General features: G+C 39.4%; 1 protein-coding gene across 1 annotated transcript in view; it reads left to right on the forward strand.

Annotated features, from left to right (window-relative positions):
- Window positions 1-3,913, forward strand: part of SALL3 (spalt like transcription factor 3) — a 20,315-nt gene extending 16,402 nt beyond the window's left edge. Inside the window, exons 2-4 of the mRNA XM_077809088.1 lie at window positions 1-1,508; window positions 1,725-2,065; window positions 3,482-3,913. The exon at window positions 1-1,508 is cut by the window's left edge and continues 1,423 nt beyond it. Of these exons, the coding sequence (XP_077665214.1) occupies window positions 1-1,508; window positions 1,725-2,065; window positions 3,482-3,913 (2,281 nt within the window). The remainder of the gene's footprint in view (window positions 1,509-1,724; window positions 2,066-3,481) is intronic.
- The last annotated feature ends 15,508 nt before the right edge of the window (window positions 3,914-19,421 follow it).

A 19,421-nucleotide genomic window follows, 5' to 3' on the forward strand; every position in this document is an offset into this window, starting at 1 on the left:
TCCAGAATACCTCGACAATGTGCCCACTTGCTCTGGAATTCCGTATGGAATGTCACTGCCGCCTGAAAAACCAGTTACAACATGGTTGGATAGTAAGCCTGTGTTACCGACTGTTCCAACTTCTATTGGGCTACAGCTTCCTCCCACTATACCTGGTGTTAACAGTTATGGAGATTCTCCAAGTATTACTCCTATGAGCAGGTCACCCCAGAGGCCATCTCCTGCTTCAAGTGAATGCACTTCTTTATCTCCAAGCCTAAACAATTCTGAATCGGGCATTCCAGTGTCTGCTGACTCACCACAGCCAATTCACAGTGGCTCTTCTCTGACTAAAACCGAACCTGTCACTTTGCCTCCCACAAATGCAAGGTTAGGAGACCTTACTGTAAGTGGGCAAGTTTGTACCACTTCCACATCTTCAATTCCTACTGCTGTTACAGATAGCAGCATTTCAACAAGCCTCCCAAACCCCGTGCTTCCAGCAATGTCTGACCAGTTCAAGGCAAAGTTTCCATTTGGTGGTCTACTAGACTCTATGCAAACATCAGAAACCTCAAAACTACAACAGCTAGTAGAGAACATTGATAAGAAGATGACAGATCCAAATCAATGTGTCATTTGTCACCGTGTGCTTAGTTGTCAGAGTGCTCTCAAGATGCATTACAGAACACATACGGGAGAAAGACCATTTAAATGCAAAATTTGTGGACGTGCCTTTACTACAAAAGGCAATCTAAAAACACATTTTGGAGTTCATCGAGCCAAGCCACCACTAAGAGTACAACATTCATGTCCCATTTGTCAGAAGAAATTTACAAATGCTGTTGTTCTCCAGCAACATATTCGTATGCATATGGGTGGACAAATTCCAAACACACCATTACCAGAGGGCTTCCAAGATGCAATGGACTCAGAGCTTTCCTATGATGAAAAGAATATTGAAACACTGAGCAACTACGATGATGACATTGATGAAAATTCTATGGAAGAGGACCCAGAATTAAAGGACACAGCAAGTGACTCATCCAAACCACTTATATCTTACTCCGGGTCTTGTCCTCCCTCACCGCCTTCTGTAATTTCCAGTATTGCTGCTCTGGAGAATCAAATGAAAATGATTGATTCTGTCATGAACTGTCAGCAGCTGACCAGTTTAAAATCCATAGAAAATGGATCAGGTGAAAGTGACCATTTGAGCAATGATTCCTCATCAGCTGTTGGTGATCTCGAAAGCCAGAGTGCAGGCAGCCCTGCAATGTCAGAATCTTCTTCCTCCATACAAGCTTTGTCTCCTGTAAACAGCAATAGTGAAAGTTTTAGATCAAAGTCCCCAGGTCTTAGCAACCAGGGAGAACCACAGGAAATACAATTAAAGACAGAAAAACCTGATAGTCCACCACCTGCTACTGAAAATGGAGGTGCTTTAGATCTGACATCCACCAACCCGGGAAGGCCTGTCATCAAAGAGGAGGCTCCTTTTAGCCTGCTGTTCCTGAACAGAGAACGTGGTAAGTTTAAAAGTACTGTTTGTAATATCTGTGGCAAGCCTTTTGCTTGTAAGAGTGCATTGGAAATTCACTACCGCAGCCATACTAAAGAACGTCCATTTATTTGTACAGTCTGCAATCGTGGGTGTTCCACTATGGGTAATTTAAAACAGCACTTACTGACGCACAAATTAAAAGAGCTGCCTTCTCAGTTATTTGAACCCAACTTTACTCTAGGTCCCAGCCAAAGTACTCCTAGCCTGGTCACCAGCACTGCGCCTACCATGATCAAAATGGAAGTGAATGGTCACAGCAAGCCGATCTCACTGGGTGAGGTTCCCTCGCTTCCAGCTGGAATCCAGGTTCCTGCTGCACCACAGACAGTGATGAGTCCTGGCATCACTCCTATGCTGGCACCCCCGCCACGTCGGACTCCCAAGCAACACAACTGTCAATCGTGTGGGAAGACCTTCTCCTCAGCAAGTGCACTCCAGATACATGAACGCACCCATACTGGTGAAAAGCCATTTGGTTGCACAATCTGTGGTAGAGCTTTTACCACAAAAGGGAATCTTAAGGTAAGAAGAAACCTCTCAAATCTCAAACAAAACTGTAAGGAATGTGGGGTTTAAAAATGTACTACATCTGAACTTAGCAAGCTCTCAGTTTGTTGTTATCATCAAGGCCAGGAGGAAAGAGAAGATAAAGAAAACATTTATTGTATGGTGCTGTTTCAGGCTCCCAACATGTTTAAAGAACCAGGGCTTGATCCTATCCTCTGATTTGTGGGTGCGCATTGCTGTGTACATTAAAATCAGCTCCAAGAGCTTGCATACACGTACGTGACAAGGCATGCGGTGGTGCACACCTGAGTCTCATGAAACATATCTGTGTTTTACATGTGTGCCATCCTTTTGGAACATTGGTGTGAAATAGGCTTGGTATATAAAAAAGTGGAAAGAAATAAAGCACAAATCACTGCAAAGAGGCAGGAATGACACAGAATCTTGTGACAGTCACTGAGCAATTTTAACCTGTATTCTATGTAATGGTGTACATGGTTGCCGAGGAGGGTGGTAGGCAGAGATTATTCCTAAACCCTTTCTAACTAGAAGACCTCTCTGTATATGAAAATAATTTAAGAAAACATTATGGGCACCTTTTAGCTCTAAAGATCTAGCTCTTCTGCCTTCTCTCCTCTTGTTGTTGTGTAGTAAGATTATAAGCAATGCTCCTCCAGTTACCCAGAGCTTACTGGGATGCCTCTGTTACACAGTCCAGTTTCCACTCTGCATGTAGTGCATGTGTCACCATGCAAGTTGGTAAGCTGGTACTCAGGGACATAAAATGATGTATCACGGGAGCACCATCTCTCGTCCTCACAACTCAGGTAAGCATCAGGAGGTTAGAGGCATCAGGGGCCACGCCTTAGTAAGTGCCCAAAAATATTTTTTAATGTATAGAATGTTTGAGGAAAGAGAATAAGAATGAATGAAGTAGTGTCTGGAGAAATATTAAGAGGCCAGAGGAGAGAAAGACAGGAGGACACAAAAAGGTCAAGGGCAGAGGAAATAACAATTAGATGGGGTAAGAGGGCTTCAGACTTCTAAGTGCCCCTAGGCCTAGTAATTCTCAAGGTGGTCTTGTGTTTTTATGCATGTCAGAACTTCCAGTTGGCATCTGAAATTGTCTAACCTGAAGGATTCGTATTCTTTGTTGTTGTAGCATTGTATTTGTTTTCAGTGAAAAGAAACATGTACAGGTTGATGTCTTATCTGAATATTTTTTAAAAAGTTTTAATGTGGACTACAACTCCCATTGTCCCTAAGAATACTGCTTGGCAAAATAATTGTAATCTAATTCATTAAATGTGAATTTAAGGATGGCTTTTTTTCTCTTTGTTTTATTTTAATTGCTATACCGAATATTCAGACCAACTAGCTTATTGAAATGTGCTAATTTGTAGATGTTTCCCATTTCTATTTTCGATACAGGTTCACATGGGAACTCATATGTGGAATAATGCCCCTGCAAGACGTGGTCGTCGACTATCCGTGGAAAACCCAATGGCTTTGTTAGGTGGTGATGCTCTGAAGTTTTCTGAAATGTTCCAAAAGGATTTGGCAGCTCGGGCAATGAATGTTGACCCAAATTTTTGGAACCAGTATGCTGCAGCTATCACTAATGGACTTGCTATGAAGAACAATGAGATTTCTGTCATACAGAACGGAGGCATTCCCCAGCTCCCAGTAAGTTTAGGTGGAAGTGCCATTCCATCTTTAAGTAACATTACCAGTGGCATGGACAAAGCTCGCACTGGCAGCAGCCCTCCCATTGTTGGTCTGGACAAAGCAAGTTCTGAAACTGGAGCCAGTCGTCCATTCACAAGATTTATTGAGGATAACAAAGAGATTGGCATAAATTAAAAGCATTGAGTACAAATAACTGTTGGACCACTACTCAACACAACATTTGTTCTATTTCATGTACAGTTTTTGAAGTTAAGATTAGTTTCCTGACCTAAATACATAGGTGCCCTTTAAAATTTTCCCATAGCAGAAATACGTAACTTTGTGGCTGCTGAAAAGTTGTCTTGCAAGATCTGCATGGTACTTCTTTCAACAGTGAGTCTGACTGTTATTGAGAACTTTAAAACTTTTTTAATTTAAGTTAACAAAAACAAAAAAATCATTGGATAACTGCATTAGGGACAGAAAGAGTCTAGACTACGTCCACTTTGCTTCTTAAAATATTAATATCAACTGAGAAAAGGGGGCTTCACTATGGCATTCCTGTCAAACTTTTTTGCTGGTTTTATTCAAATTAGTTAGACACTTGAACTATGTTTTTAGGAATCTTAATCTTAAGTAAGTGATTAGTACCCCAATGCTGTGTGTATTATTACAGTATCCTTGTCTGTAGTATTTATAAAGTTAAGATTATGCGGGTAACAGACAATATATTTGGCCCAACCTTAAATGAAGCTTTTGTACTGCAAAATACATCTGGCTATGTGATTTTTTTTTAAAGCAAATTTTGGTTTACTATAAATAAGTGGTTTATTTCAATGCAGGCAAAATTGTGAAGTTTTATGGGAAAGATAGCATGCTTTTCATGTGCAAGTACCCGTCAGTAACAAACCTTTTTTTTTTCTTTTTTTTTAATTTAAATATTTGTAGCTGCTATGTGGACAGTTGTTCTATTAAATGAAAAATGTAGTGTGGACTTTAACTCAATGATTGAAAAACAAGTTACAGACAAACCTTATCACCATAAATTATTCACAACATTATAAACAGTTGTGAGTAAATATTTCATGTTATCAAAACTGTACAATAAAAAGGTAATGTTTGTATAATGTGGTTGCAAACTCTTAATTTATACTATTGCACTTTTAGTATTTTGTATTAGGGAGGTTTGTCTATAATTTGAAACTGAACAAAGATGTAAACTATTTTATAAATAGTACTTTGACTGAAGGAGAATTGGGGGAAAAAACTGTTTCAGTTTCTTGTTTTGTCATCAGGTCAAACAATATGAGAGACCTATGCTAGTTAAACAGAAAAGCCACCATGAACTGTTGGATCCTTAAGTAAAATGGGGCCTGCCATTTCCTAAATTGAAATTACTCATTTAATGTTTCTACAAAGCCTATTCCAAAATGTGGCCATCCCCAACAGAAGTTTGATAAATTCATTTTAGGAGTGTGATATCAATGCAAGCCTAGGAGAGACTAAAGAGAACATTGTGTAGGTTTAATTTTACTGTAATCTGTTCTGTCTCTTTCTCACACACCCACAAGCAAGACGTTGACTGCCTAATAACACTGGTATTGTGCACAACATAACTGGGAACAAAATATAAAGAGTTTGGCTGTGTGATCAGTCACAACTTTAAAATATCCTGAAGTGATTCCCAATTCTTGCTGATTATCTCCTCAGATTACTACAAAGCACAATGTACTCTGATTATTCTAATATTTTATGTTTATTACATTGTTTAAATTACACCAAGTAAATAAAGGGAATGGTTCCACTCTTAAGCTGGGAGGCTGGGGCTTAATCAAAACTTGAACAGTAAATGTTTTGTGTACTACCTCATTTTTGTGCATTACAAGTATGGTGGAATCTGACACTATGAACTTCTGTCCAGCAAAATTGTTCAAGGGACTTTATGGGTAGCTGGGTAACAGCCCAAGGAGTTTTATGCCCCGAAGAAAGAATCAGATAGTGAGGTCTTCTCAGTTGCGACTGAAAAAATAGGACAATCTCTTTCTTATACAACAAAAACCATTACTGTAAGAGGATGGACTATTTCTGCCATCATGTAATTGAATGAAAATGGTTTCGAAGACTTATTAGCTGTTTGTTTCTGTTGGAAATGAACAATGAACTATACAGCTCTGTTTTCTACAGTGGTGATATATATATTATAGAGATAGATAGATAGATATACAAAACATCCCTATAACATAACATCTTTGATCACAGTATGTGGATTCTTTGGGGATGTTTCAAAGCATTGGAAAAAAAGAAAACTGAGGTGGCTTAATGTTGCTGTATTTCAGCAATTGAATGTTTTTATTTATCTGTGTCATTTTTTGTGTGATCTTTTTTGTTAGTATTTGGTACCATGTAGTATTATCTCTTCTCCCTAAAGGATGTGTATAACTTAAAAAAGAGATGTAAAGTGTTGTATATAAGATGGTTGATGATGGTACAGTAAGACTGACCCCATTTTGTATTCAGGGTTAGGTCATTCCTCTCTGCATGGTGAAGAGAGACACTATTTTTATACTGCGATACCATGTAGGGCTAGGAGCCTCCCTGAACCAGCTGGGAATTGTTACCTAGATCCAATATTTTTTATTATTAAATCTTGTTGGCTTGACACATCTACTGATTGAAATGGATGTCTTAGTCTAGGTTACTATTTTTGTCATATGGAATTGAATAAAATGCAGGATGTAATATTATTTCTGAATTGCGTTCCTTGATTATTCTAATACCAGAGTCAGATACGAGACTAAGGTTACTCACAGCAGATTGATGTCAATGACTTCTAATTGGCACACTTGCAAGTCAGAATAAGGTTAACACCTTATTTTCAAACAGTATTTGAATGTCTCTTAATTACCCCTAGGTGCAGAAATATTAAAGCCACAGTAAAAATTGCAGACTGCTAAAACCATTTTATTGCTGAAACAGGGAAAGAAGAGCTGTGTTGGAGAAGGAAAAGCAGCATTTGGAAGCACTGCTGTGTCAAAATGACTGTCCTCAAAACACTTATCAGTTACTAGCTACATTTTTTAAAAAATTCTATTTAGATCACTTGAATAAGCTACCTGTTACTCAAACTATTGCATCACAAGATTTGGGAACAAATTTATTAGCAGTAATTCAACTAATAAACACAGTTGTTCATTTATGTCACAGCCCACATCACTTAATTCAAACCAGTTGAGGATGAATGTTGAAATCTGTGCATTTTTATGATCCTGATTTCACAAAGCATTTAAGCACAAGAAATGTCCATTGACTTCAATAAGACTACATCCATTCTTAAAGCTAAGCACATACTTAAATATATTGCTAAATCAGGGACTAAGACCTCACATTTGACTAAGTTTACAACTGTTAGATCTGGTGATGATGCCTGTGCCACTGCATTTCAAAACCAAAATGCCCTAGTCACCTTCCAAAAATCTTGTTCTGAAGATCCGCTATTTTATAGGACCTACACAAATAAGGTGTGAGCTCCCTCTGGTGATCAGTAAACTCTGAAAACACATGAGCTGTGCTGGCAGCAGATGACGTGATGTGCAAACAAGGAAGAAAACTAAAAGCTATGTTAACTACAGCTCCGTTCAAAAAATAAAGGAAGAAATTTCAGTTTTCGAAATAAAAGAGGACAAAATCAGGAGGCTTAGTGATTTCATTTTTAAACATAGAAAGAGATATTTTAGAAAGGTGTTAAAGAATGTATAATAAAAAATAGACTCAGATATAGCTGACATTGTCTTTTTGCCTGCTGTGCAATATATATTTTAAAATAGGGTCATATGGAAATAGGATGGACAGATCAAAGGCTACCTGTGGATTTTGTATTGAAAAACAAAGCAAAAAATGTAAAATAAATACCAGCGAGCCTTTAGAAACATTCATTTGCACCTACATTAAAAAACCATTAACAATTGCAACAAATCAAGACACTTTTAACTACTTTTACGTGTATTTTTTTACACATCTCTTTTGTATATGTTATCCCTCTAAAGCTAAATATAAAAGATACTCCCCTACCTAGTTTGTCCTTCCTTGGCAAAGACGTTTTTTCTTTTAAAGCTACAGAAGCCAAATTGGTTGCCTTTTATATGTTTCTCTGCGTGTACGCTGTCATCTGGAGGATATTGTGGTTTTATTTTTTTCCTCTTTCTCTAATTCTGCAGAAGTCAAAAGAGTTGCCTGCTATTTACATCTGTGTGTAACACTAACATAGTGAATGGCAAAGTCATCAGTGATAAAATCAGGTATGTGCATAGCTCTAGGGGTACACGAAACAAACTTGTCATTCAGGGTCTTTATATGAAGGCATGGCATTTTTTAGTTATTTGCTGAGTTAGAGTAGCTGCAGGTGTTGAAACAGGCATAGGGCCTGATTCTGACTTCACCTACACCAGTTTTGCACCAATGTATCCCCACTGACCAGAGGTGCTGGAACAATTTGTATAGTGGGGGTGCTGAGAGCCATTGAACCAAACTGTAAACCCTGGATATGATGGAAGCCACTTCAAAGCTACGGAATGCGGCTGCCACACCCCCAGCACCTCTAGTTCCAGCACCTATGCCATTGACTTCAGTGGGGTTACTCCTGATTTACACTGGTGTGAGAGAGAGCAGAATTAGGCTCTTTTTTTTTTTTAGATCCCATCAAAATGACAGCTATATATATTTTTAGAAAATTTCAGGGCAATGAATTGCTGAACTAAAAGAAAAAAGAAAGTGCACTCTACCAGATTATCCCAATTTAAAAGCGGTCTAATTCTGGGCATAAACAAGATGGCTGTGTACCTTAATTCATATTTTATATTAACAAAACGTGATCATGATTGTGATCATATAAGTATTTGATGTTTTTTCACTCAGTTGAAGAGAGAGGGTCACTCACTGGATTTTGAATATAAGACCATGAAAATGAAAGCTTTGCGATTATTACATTGGAACACAGTGCATCTTGTGAGAATCTTGCTATAATGTTACTACACAAGGGGATCTAGCTAATGGTCAGATACTGTCCCTTTTTCTTAGATACCAAAGGTGTCAGCAGCCTTATGAAAAGAAAAAAGCATATTGTAGGACTGCTGTACAGTACTTTTATTTTTTTCTTGAGGCTGCATGGCTCAATCCTTTGGGGCAATTTAGGCAGCTGGAAACTCCCTGAGTTCTACTCCTAGCTCTGGCATGTCATACTGTAGGGCTATGGGCAAGTAACTTAGTATCTGATTCTGCAAGGGGCTCAATGCCCTCAGCTTCGGTGGAGATTGCTCGTGCTAACTTCCCTTGGAGAGGCAACCAGTGATGGAATGAATTTCCCCCTCTGTAAAATGGGGATAATAACACTTATATACCTACCTCACAGGGGTGTTGTGAGGATTAGGTTGTTTGTACATGGTCTTGAAGATGGAAAATGCTAAGTATTATTGCTCATTTTAGAGAGCTTATAGTACATACATTATTTATTTGCATTCTAGTAGGGCCTAAAGATCCCAAGCAGGATTATGCTAAGTAGTGTTGTACACGCCTATAGTTAGAATTTATATGAAATTCTACGCAATACCGTTTTTCCACAGATGTATTCCTTTATTAAGTATCTGTTTCATAATTCTAGTGGGTTTCACTTAATGATTTATTTTTTCTAAACTGATTATCAGTTTTAGACTATGGCAGAGATTTTTCTGGCATTTCAATTTATTTTGAGCTTACATTGCTTACCAGTTTAAAAAAAAGGTAAAAGACACAGCAATTTTCTATGGATATTCAAGAATCAAGTCTTTATCAGTGGTACTCTATAGTACTTTTGCTGTTGTGTGGGTGTGTGTGTTAGTGTGTATGTAATATATATACACACACAAATATATAATCCACATGGACATGTAAATGCATATATACATTTTTTAAAAATTTCTTGACTTGCTTAGAATTAATTCCAAAATGTGTGAATACTTTTGTTCAAGTCTCATCAGTTTCAGATGCAACTAAAACCATTACCAGTCAATGTCAATCCTCAGTAAAGGATGACAAACTGGGAATCATGACAAGAGATAAGATGTATTGTTACAAAACCATTATATTTATGTTCACTGGTGTTCCTAAATCACAAATGTTAAAAGCTTTTACTGAGTCATAAAGGTCATAATATAAGTCATGTTGAACCAGATTATTATATCAGATGAGTCACTCATTGTGCACAATAGAAATGTTAAAATAAATATTTAATTAAATAATTCCAAATGCAATTGCTTGCAATCATTTGGATGTAATACAGAAAACAATTTGCTTCCCAAATTGGCATGATATATTTAATAATTCTGTAGTAGATAAGGCAGTACACAAGTTAATGACCTTATTCAATACAGTATATTATGCTGTCTCTCTCTCACTGTCCACTGACTAAATGTGTTAGCCCAGTTCCATATACTTTTACTTTCATGTCCTTCTCTGAGTAATTTTTGTCTTGTTTGAGAAACCCTTCTAGGACTGGATTCTACCACCCTTACTCATATAGAGTATTGTCTACTTTTGTCTGTCCCAGGGGACTAATCCTGGAATAAGGTACTACTCAATGTGAGCAATGATGGCAAAATCTGGTCTCTAGGATCTAGAAAATTACTTTCCTTGATACCAACTTTGCTCTTTGGAAAATACTGATATTTTCCCTTGTCTGTTTCTTATAGAGTACAAGCCAACATGTCTCTGTTTTGCTTACTTCCTTGTTTGTGGAACAGCATTGCTGATTATGTCAGTAGAGCTGTTAACCGATACTTGTTTTGTAACAATAACGCTTTTCATCTGGTTTCCATAAATACACTCATAAATTAGTGGGTGTATGCTTCTGTGTAGGCAACATGAGTAACTGAACACCTGTGCTGGTATTTGCATGCTGTTACCTGTTTTGTGTGAGCACATATGAGGAGGACTGCACAAAAATGGATATGCTCACAAATAGATTTGGGTGCATTTCCCGTTGGTTTCCATAAATATATCCAATATGTCTTATATAATATATATATTTTTTTAATTCTCAGTGAGAATAGTGGGCAGTTATAAATAGTTATCTAGAATGGAGAGAACATGGCCTTACAGATTATAACAATTCTGAAGTAAAACAGATTTTAGGTCTAAATTTTCACCTGACAATTGTCTATTATATAGGTTTACATTAGTGTTTCTTCTAGATTGCTTAACAGTTAGAACTTCTCTTTTATTTATTCATTCTTTCAGTTAGGGTCTGGTTCTGCCACCCTAATGCTGAATAGTACTTTACTCTGCAAGCAAATTATTGAAAACAATTGCATTTCTCTTAAAAATAAGTAAAGGGTGGCAGACTTGGGCCATCACTGGGTCCAAAATATTTTAGAAACCCTTCAAAAATATTTCTAAATCTTCAAGCAATTTCTGCACATTTTGTGCCTTTGAGCCTTCTAGTGACATCTGTTAGAACAGTCCCCAACAGTCCATGGCTACTGCTACTTATAGGGCCAGATTTCGATATCCTTATTCACTGTGGGTAACAAAATACTACAAATTACAGTTATTCCAAATGAAATCAATGAAGCTACTCACAAAGAACTGTACTACTCCATGTGAGTAAGGCCGTTAGAATCTGGTTATGGGTATATAAATTTGTGTGCGTGTATTACATGATCTAGAGCCCTGTTTCAAAATCAGCATTCCAAGGATAGATTGTGGCTAGCCTGTACATAACTCTGCAATGGGGCAGGGGAAGGAGTAAGGACGAGTCTCTTTCCTGTCCCCCATTGCACAAGTCTATAAATGAACCAGCCAGGATTTCAAGCCCTGTACTCAGGGCCATACAGGAGATGTTACCAAGTGGCTCCCCATGGAAGCAGATTGTCCAAAAAGTGTAAGACTAGGAAGTAGGCAGGACTGTGGATCCCCTTTACATGTCAGGCAGTCATGGGTGAACTCCCCCAGCAATTGGTAGCCAGACACAGAGGAGACTATGTTGTACTCTTTAAAAGGGTGGAGGCATTTTATGGACTCCCACAGACATCAGAGAGCTCCAGGAAGCATTTTCCACGGGCTCCATTTGAAGCAATGGAGCTGCACGTCACTCCCGTGTTTTAGCTCTCAGACACTACGTTTGTTGATTGCATTTCATGCCAATACAGATAGATTCTCTTCATTGGTTCATTTTAGAGATGCAGTTTTAGGTTTATATGGCACACACATCTGTTTTTGTAGCCCTGTTGGGAATCATTTTTATTCTCGGGGTCAGGCTCTGCCACCTTTACTCGCAGCTAGTGCCTTACTCCAGGAGTATTCCCATTGATTTCAATAGGACTGTTTGTGGAGTAACGTATCACTCCACAAGTGCCAGGGTGGCGGAATTACTGTGACTTAACAGGCAGAGATTTTGGAGTATTTGTCCAGTCTGAATTCAACCCTCAGACACTTGCAAATTAATGCACTACACATTACACTACGTCTGTTATCCATGCAAGTAGTTCTCTTCCTAGAGCTTTCACAACAAGGGTAACTGGCAGATTTTTCAGATTGACTTATTTCCAGATTAATTTTGAACCTTCCACACATAGATATATTTTTTTTAAATATGGCCACATATCTGTTTTCCCAAAATCACATTTCCAAGTTAAAGTTACCCAACAAAAAGCTTTTTTTTTCTTATCACATGCAACAAGCAAATGGGGACGATGAATAAATGCACTACTTGCACAAGAAAGGGCTTGCAGGAGTAAGCCTTGATGGATTGGGCCCATTTTCTACTAATGCTCTATAACAAATAGAGGAAACGGTTCTTTTACCAGAAATAAATTATCAAAGACAGGGATATGTCCTGTTAAGGAATTGGTTCTATATATATTCACAGTGCTAAGGAAGAGTCAAAGAGACAAGTACCATATGAAAAGCAGCTGATGTCAGTCCTGAATGCACAATAAGAATGCAAAGCACAAATATAGGCATGATACTGTAATCAAAGGCAATAGAAAATGTAATACAGTTTAAGACACTAACACAATATTTAAAAAACTATTTGACAGTAAATTATAATATAGGACTAATGAACTCCTAACTTGCATGACAGTGTGCTAATAGACCTAACCTGACAACCTCACATGTATGTATTTCCCACAGAAGTCAACAGGAGTTTTGTGAGAATAAGAACAGCAGAAATAATAAATTTGAGTGGTGTTTTTTTCACCTCACCAGAGCTATGATAGCATCATACAGTTACAGCCTAGGGCCTGATCCTGCAAAGCTTTAGGCAAATTGGGTAAAATTTTCTAAAAATGCCTCAGTGACTTGGGACTTAAATCCTGTTTTCAAATGCTCCTAAGTCTCATTGGAAGTAGAAACTTAGTGTGTGATCCACAAAGCAACTTAGGTGCCTAAACTCCAGAGTTAGATGCCTACGTCCTTTTGTGGACCACCGAAGTGCCACGCACAACCCTCATCTGACTGCCACCTAACCTGGTGGGCATCTAAACTCGTTTGGTGCCTAAGTTTCTGCTGTAAAATTTCCCTCTGTGCTTAAGCTTTAGACACTGTGGCACGCACACTGCTGCTCACTCTAGGCATCGGGCAGCTATCTCCTGGCTAAGTCACAGAGCAATTCACGAACCAGGGGAGGACAGGTCTTTGTATGTCTTAGTCACAAATGGGGCCTGATCTAATAGGTGGCCTCTGAGAATGGCTACCTAATTGACTCCCATTCAAAATCTAGCCATAGGAGGCAGGTTTGTCCACCTTATAACTTTCAGCCCAGTGGTTGGAGCAATCACCTAGGATTTGGGAGGTGCAGGTTCAACTCCTTTCTCTCTGCCAGAGTGGGAGAACAGATTTAAACAGGGAGCTGCAACCCTTCAGGAGAGCGTAGCTGTTTCACTATGGCTAAATAAAGAGTGATTGGATCTAGAGTCTCCCACCTTCCAGGTGGAAGCCCTAACCAATGGACTGCAGAATCATTCTTGCTCTTCCTCTTTGGCCCAATGACTGCTCCACTGTGGATAAACACTTAGATAGTCAGTGAGTGAGAGAGGGAGAATGACTCTGCAGGTCAGGGCACCTACCTGGAAAAGTGGTAGACCCAGGGTCCAGTCTCCCCACTCCAATTACTCTTTTATTATTTATCTAGAGTGGAACAGCTTCAACAGGAGAGACCGAGGGAGCTCCTCCCCACAAAAGAATATCCCATATCTCAGTGTTTAAAGCACTTTCTTGAATGATGGCAGACCCATGTTCGAATTATTTTTCTCCCTCAGGCAGCAAAAGGGAAATTGAACCGGTGTCTCCCACACCCCAGGCAGGAGCTCTAGCTAGTGAGATAAAAGTTAGTAGGTGGGTGGCACCACCACCACTTCCCTCTCCCAATCTCCATTTTGTATGGAGTGAGGCAGGTGCCTAACTCATTCCCACAAGAAACGCCTTAGGAACCTAAACTGCCTGACTCCAGGCAGCAGGTTCCTATTCATGGATCACTAGCAGAGATAAGCGGACCAGACATAGGCGCCTATTTCTGTGAATGGGGAGTGGCTTAAGACACACCCTTACCTTCGGCATCTCCCATTGGCTTGTGTAGGCATTGCCCCACCGACTGACTGGCTTTTGTGAATTCTTAGGTACTTATCTCTCCCCATTCTTTGTGTAGGGAACCGAAGCACCTAACTCAGGCTTTGTAGATCTCAGTGTTGTTCCTGTGATTTTCTAGGTACCTAAAAGCTAGGTGCCACAACGCTCAGTGTTGCAACACCTAAGTCCTCTCGTGAATCCCACCCTTTGGCATTTTTTAAAATGTTACCCATATTCAGTCCCATGCATAGCCCCACTCTCATAAGTAAAGATTGCAGGTTTGGGTCCATATTTTGAGGAATTACTATTAATATAATACATTGTACACCCAAAAATGTTTCCCTTTCTGTTCTCCCCTCTTCCACCATTTGTGTTTCTTATCATGCTGTTTATCATTTGTCCCATCTTTTACTACCACTTCCTGTGTCTGTAATCTCCTTCCTATGTCTTCAGAAATCCTCTTTATTTGTCCTGTTTATCTTATTGCCCACTCTTTCTCTTCACAATATGCGTAGGGAAATAGATGTCAATCATACTTCTCAAGTGACCAGGCACAAGTGTACATGGGATTAGATTAAGACTTGAGTCTATGTCTAGTGGCAAATAGCTGCTCCCACCATAGGAAGAGCCCCAGGAAGGACTCATGCCATAGTTAGGCCAGGTCTACACTACAGACCTATAGCAGTATAACTAAGTTGCTCAGGGGTATGGATTTTTCACATGTAAGTATACCAGACTAGGCCTCCCACCCCCCATGTAGACAGAGCTATGTCGATGGGAGAGCTACTCCCGTCAACGTAGCTACTGACTCTCAGGCAGGTGGATTAACTATGCCAATGGGAGAAGCTCTCCCACTGGAGTAGGAGCACCTTCTCTTCAGCACTACAGCAGCGCAACTGTATCGATGCACCATTTCAAGTGTAGACCTGCCCTTAGATTCCATCCTTGCTCCTCACTCCCTTTGGGACACAAGGGGATGGGGAGGAGAACCAATTTACAGCAGTCCTGCAAAATTACTTCTCCCCCATCTTGGCTCAGCATTGCTGGCTAGTGCATTGTGGGGTGGGGCCAAGGTTCAGCCCTTCCTCTCCCACTTTCTCCATGATGCGTATTGGCCATACAGCCCCACTCCTGGTTCCTTCTCTTGCCGCCTCCACCAAACCATGGTACAGGGAACCCTAATGTGTGCACACACAGAAACACACATGGGTTTATAGGTTCTTATACCCCTTTATTTCCCAGAAGAGCTGAGTTAGGACAAATCAAAATCTGACCCAGAAAAAATACACATAGTGTGCTGTTAGTCATGGTTACAAGTTAAAATATCCCTCTGGATCTAGACCAGCTAGGAAAACCCGGCTCCAGTTTAAAAAGCTTCATTGTGTCATTAATTTATTGAGATGGGCGTTCTAGAAACAAAGATGCGTGTTTAGTGAGCTCACTGGCATGGCAATGCCCTGAATTTTCCAGTTCACAGCTGAGGCTCTGGGAATAATGCAAACATTTGTTTGTAGTGTAGACCTGTAGTCAGGCTCTGGGAATAAATGGAAACATGTCGGCATTTCTGAATTTTAACCCCGCCTCCAAAAATAGAAATGAGGATTGCATCTGTCAACATCTAATGAAGTCTTCCAGCCAGGAGGGAAGCTAACAATTTGAAATGTAGACATACAGGGCCTGATTCTGATCTCTCTTACCCCATCGTTACACTGGTGGAATTCTATGTTGTTGCTCCTGATCTTACAGGTGTAACTGATATCAGAATGACATCCACAGTGACTAAGCCACAACCCACACTCCTCAGAGGGAGACCTTGCCTTTATACTTGCCTGTAAACCATCTAGTGCACTTGCTAAATTCTATAAGTAACAGTGATCTACTATCGTAGACATCTCATTATGTTCAAAAGGCCTGAACTCTTCTCATTTATAACAGTGTAACTCCCTTGAGTTAAGTGGAATTATATCCTATTTACAGGGATAATATACACACAAGTAGCTCATTCTGCACAAACACCTTATTTTGTAACTACCTGGCTCCTACTAACTCACCACTATGTAGGGTTGTCCTCCTGTATGAATTCTTTCCTGAGCATGCCTTCCTGGGTCTGGCCCTTTAAATTCTGCAAAGCAATTTTGCTATGGTCATTTTGTAGCTATCTGCTATTGGTGCATCTCTGGCTTTTCTAGCTGGTACCTATTTCATTTCTGTCATACGTCCTCTTAGATTTTCTTTTCTTATTCCTGGTGGAATGGCACATTCTCTCCTATCTAATTCACATCAACATGAGAGGTGAATCGTGCACAGTTGGTTCACTAACGGCTTGCTCCCGATTCACTGAAGTCAATGGAAAGACACTTATTGATTTCAGTCAGAGCTTGATTGGACCCTAATCTAGTGGGCTCAATTAGATACATATGTAGCAATGCAATAAAAAAAGTCCTAAGGGGACTGAAGAGAATGTCCTTGCCAGCTGTCAAAGTACGTACTGTCTGTAGGCAAATTAAATGTTATGCTGTGTCATATTTGGTACATGCCTGCCTATACTTATGCCTCATTACTCCCAAGTTTTAGACAATGTTGAAGTCACCTGCTGAGTTTTCACTCAAAAGGGGGGGAAGAAGTCTGAAAACTGGTAAGACAACCTGCTTCATTTGAAATCGTGTTGAACATTCAAGCCAACAGAATTTCAAAATCTAATTTGTAATCCTTTTATTTTCTTTTTGCTTGAGATCCCATAATTTTATTGCCCAATCTGCTAACCTAAAACTTAGAATAGGCTTTTGGGCTGAGAAACACGAATTAAAAAGAATATGTTCTCAAATCCTAAAATGAGCACGATTTCACAGGCATGACTTCCAAATCACTAATTGTGTTCAATATTTAGTTTGCATTTTTCAGCTTTTGTAATTAAAGAGATGTGAGCATTTCTTCTGTTGTGTTCAATTCCATTAGCAGTATCTTTAAATGGTCTAGAGGTAATTCCAACACATCTAAAACACTAATGTGAGTACAACAGTCATCATGTTCTCTTTCATGATGAGGATATATTGCATAAATGTGGAGTAACCTTTTTATATTTCCTTAGCCTAAAGAAATCACTTCTTCCCTATTTTTTAATAAGTGCTGTTGATGGTTACTCTCAAGTCCCATGTCTACCACAATCTGTTTCTGAGGTATCTACCTTTTAAAATGTGAAAAAGTATTTTTTTTAAAGAAAATCCTTTCCAACATTTAAAATGCCTGCCAAATCCTTACACTGACCACTCAAATGAAAAAAATAGCAACACAACACTAAAATAGCATGACACTTAAAAGACTGTGATGTCATTTCCTCTGTGCCATCCACTTCTCAAGCCCCGATGCATTTGTGGTGGCAGCAGGATTCTGGCTGTTGGAGCATAAAACTTTCTACTTCTGTTTCCAAGGGATGGCTGCCAATTGAGGCACTGGCATTAAGCCTTTGAGGTTGTGGAACACTGATACAGCCTCCTTAGCATTGATTTTATCTGGAAAATGCTTGAGTGCAAATTTCGCTCAGGATCTTCAGAGGAGCTGGTGTTTTTAAGCTTTCTCACATCTCAGACTCAGCAAGCCACAGGAAAACTGGCTAACTGAATAGGAGGCATAATCTGAGAGTATGGCTGCTGAAATCCCGATGTGAAAGCAGTAATGAAATGACATTTTTGGGCTGATGAGGTAGAAATTTGCTATCTGGGTTAGGATGGACAAGCCATACTGCACTTGCTGGACTGGACAGCAGAGATTTGGCAAAGGAGCCAAAATGAGACCTTTCTGGAGGCCAGAGAGCAGGGAAAAGGTCATGGTAATGTACTGCCAAACTGAGACAGAACTGTTCCTCGGAGGCAGAACTTTATATTGATGTATTGATGTATTACTGTTTTCAAAATGAGAATATAACAGCCTGGCTGAGGCTCTTGCAAGAGATCTTGCTATCTTAGGGCACATTTTTCATAACTACATTTTATTTCTGTCCATCTGTATGCCACCAATAGGTAGTTGTCTTCCTTGGAATGTTGCTTTGTGCACTGAGAATTTATGCTTTTTTCTTTACAGTGCTGAACTACTGAGTTATTAGAAGCAGTGTATGTAATAATATGAACAAGATGTCAGGGCCTTGTTTAAGGCACCCCAAAATCACTTGTGCACCTTCTTGGCCTTCTATAGTTCCAATGCTGTGCTCATACCAAAAGATGCTCACTGAAACAAAAACTGCCTAAAAGCGGATTACCTAGACCTAGACCTCCTTGTCTTGGCACACTCATTGTCAACTTCAGTTGGCAGTACCATGTGAAAGATACATTTTAGAAAAATATCAAGCACCTAATATTCAATTCACTATTTCTGTTTAGACCTCTGATACTCTTCTCTCTGATATGTAAGCATTCAGATTCTTAGAATGATGCAGATCATGAACCACTTATTTTTCCTGTCACACACCATTGGATTAAGCCAGTATCAGAGTTCCTTGATCTATTTTACCGTATTTGGTAACTGATCCTCTTGGCTTAAACCAGATAAAATTCCCAGTGAGGTTTGCCTGAGTCTCAACTGCAGAATCAGGCTCTTTATCTCACTGTTATTTGGTTCCTTTTGGAAGTCTTCCTGTGGGGGAAGTGCAGAATCATGGATGATGCATTTTTCTCGTAGCTTGATTCTGTGTAAATGTTAGGTTACTTCACCTTTCAAAACACTTAGAAAATGTTACTATATTTACACTAGTAGGCCATGCGCTGTTCTCAGTGACATGGGCATATATTATAGTGGCACAGCAGTGCAACTATAGTTAAGTTTGCATCATGACTTCTGTTTAAAGGTCAACCTTTCTAAGACCTCTAAAATTGGCATGCTTAGTCAGACTCCTTTGAAATTTGGGGTGCCTCAAGAAACGGTAGGCTGGAGGTTAGTGCCCCTAATTTGGGTCATTTAAGAAAGGGATTACAGAGATATAAGCCTCCCACCAAAATATAAGACATTTTCCAAAAAGTTTCTAGTTGGGTTTTTTTTTTTTGCTCAAATCAAATTGTTGATGTGAAAATGGTCTCTGTCTGTCAAGTGTTTACCCAAGGTAATGGATGGCACCCAC

The sequence above is a fragment of the Eretmochelys imbricata genome, chromosome 2, assembly GCF_965152235.1.
Source record: "Eretmochelys imbricata isolate rEreImb1 chromosome 2, rEreImb1.hap1, whole genome shotgun sequence".
NCBI lineage: Eukaryota > Metazoa > Chordata > Testudines > Cheloniidae > Eretmochelys > Eretmochelys imbricata.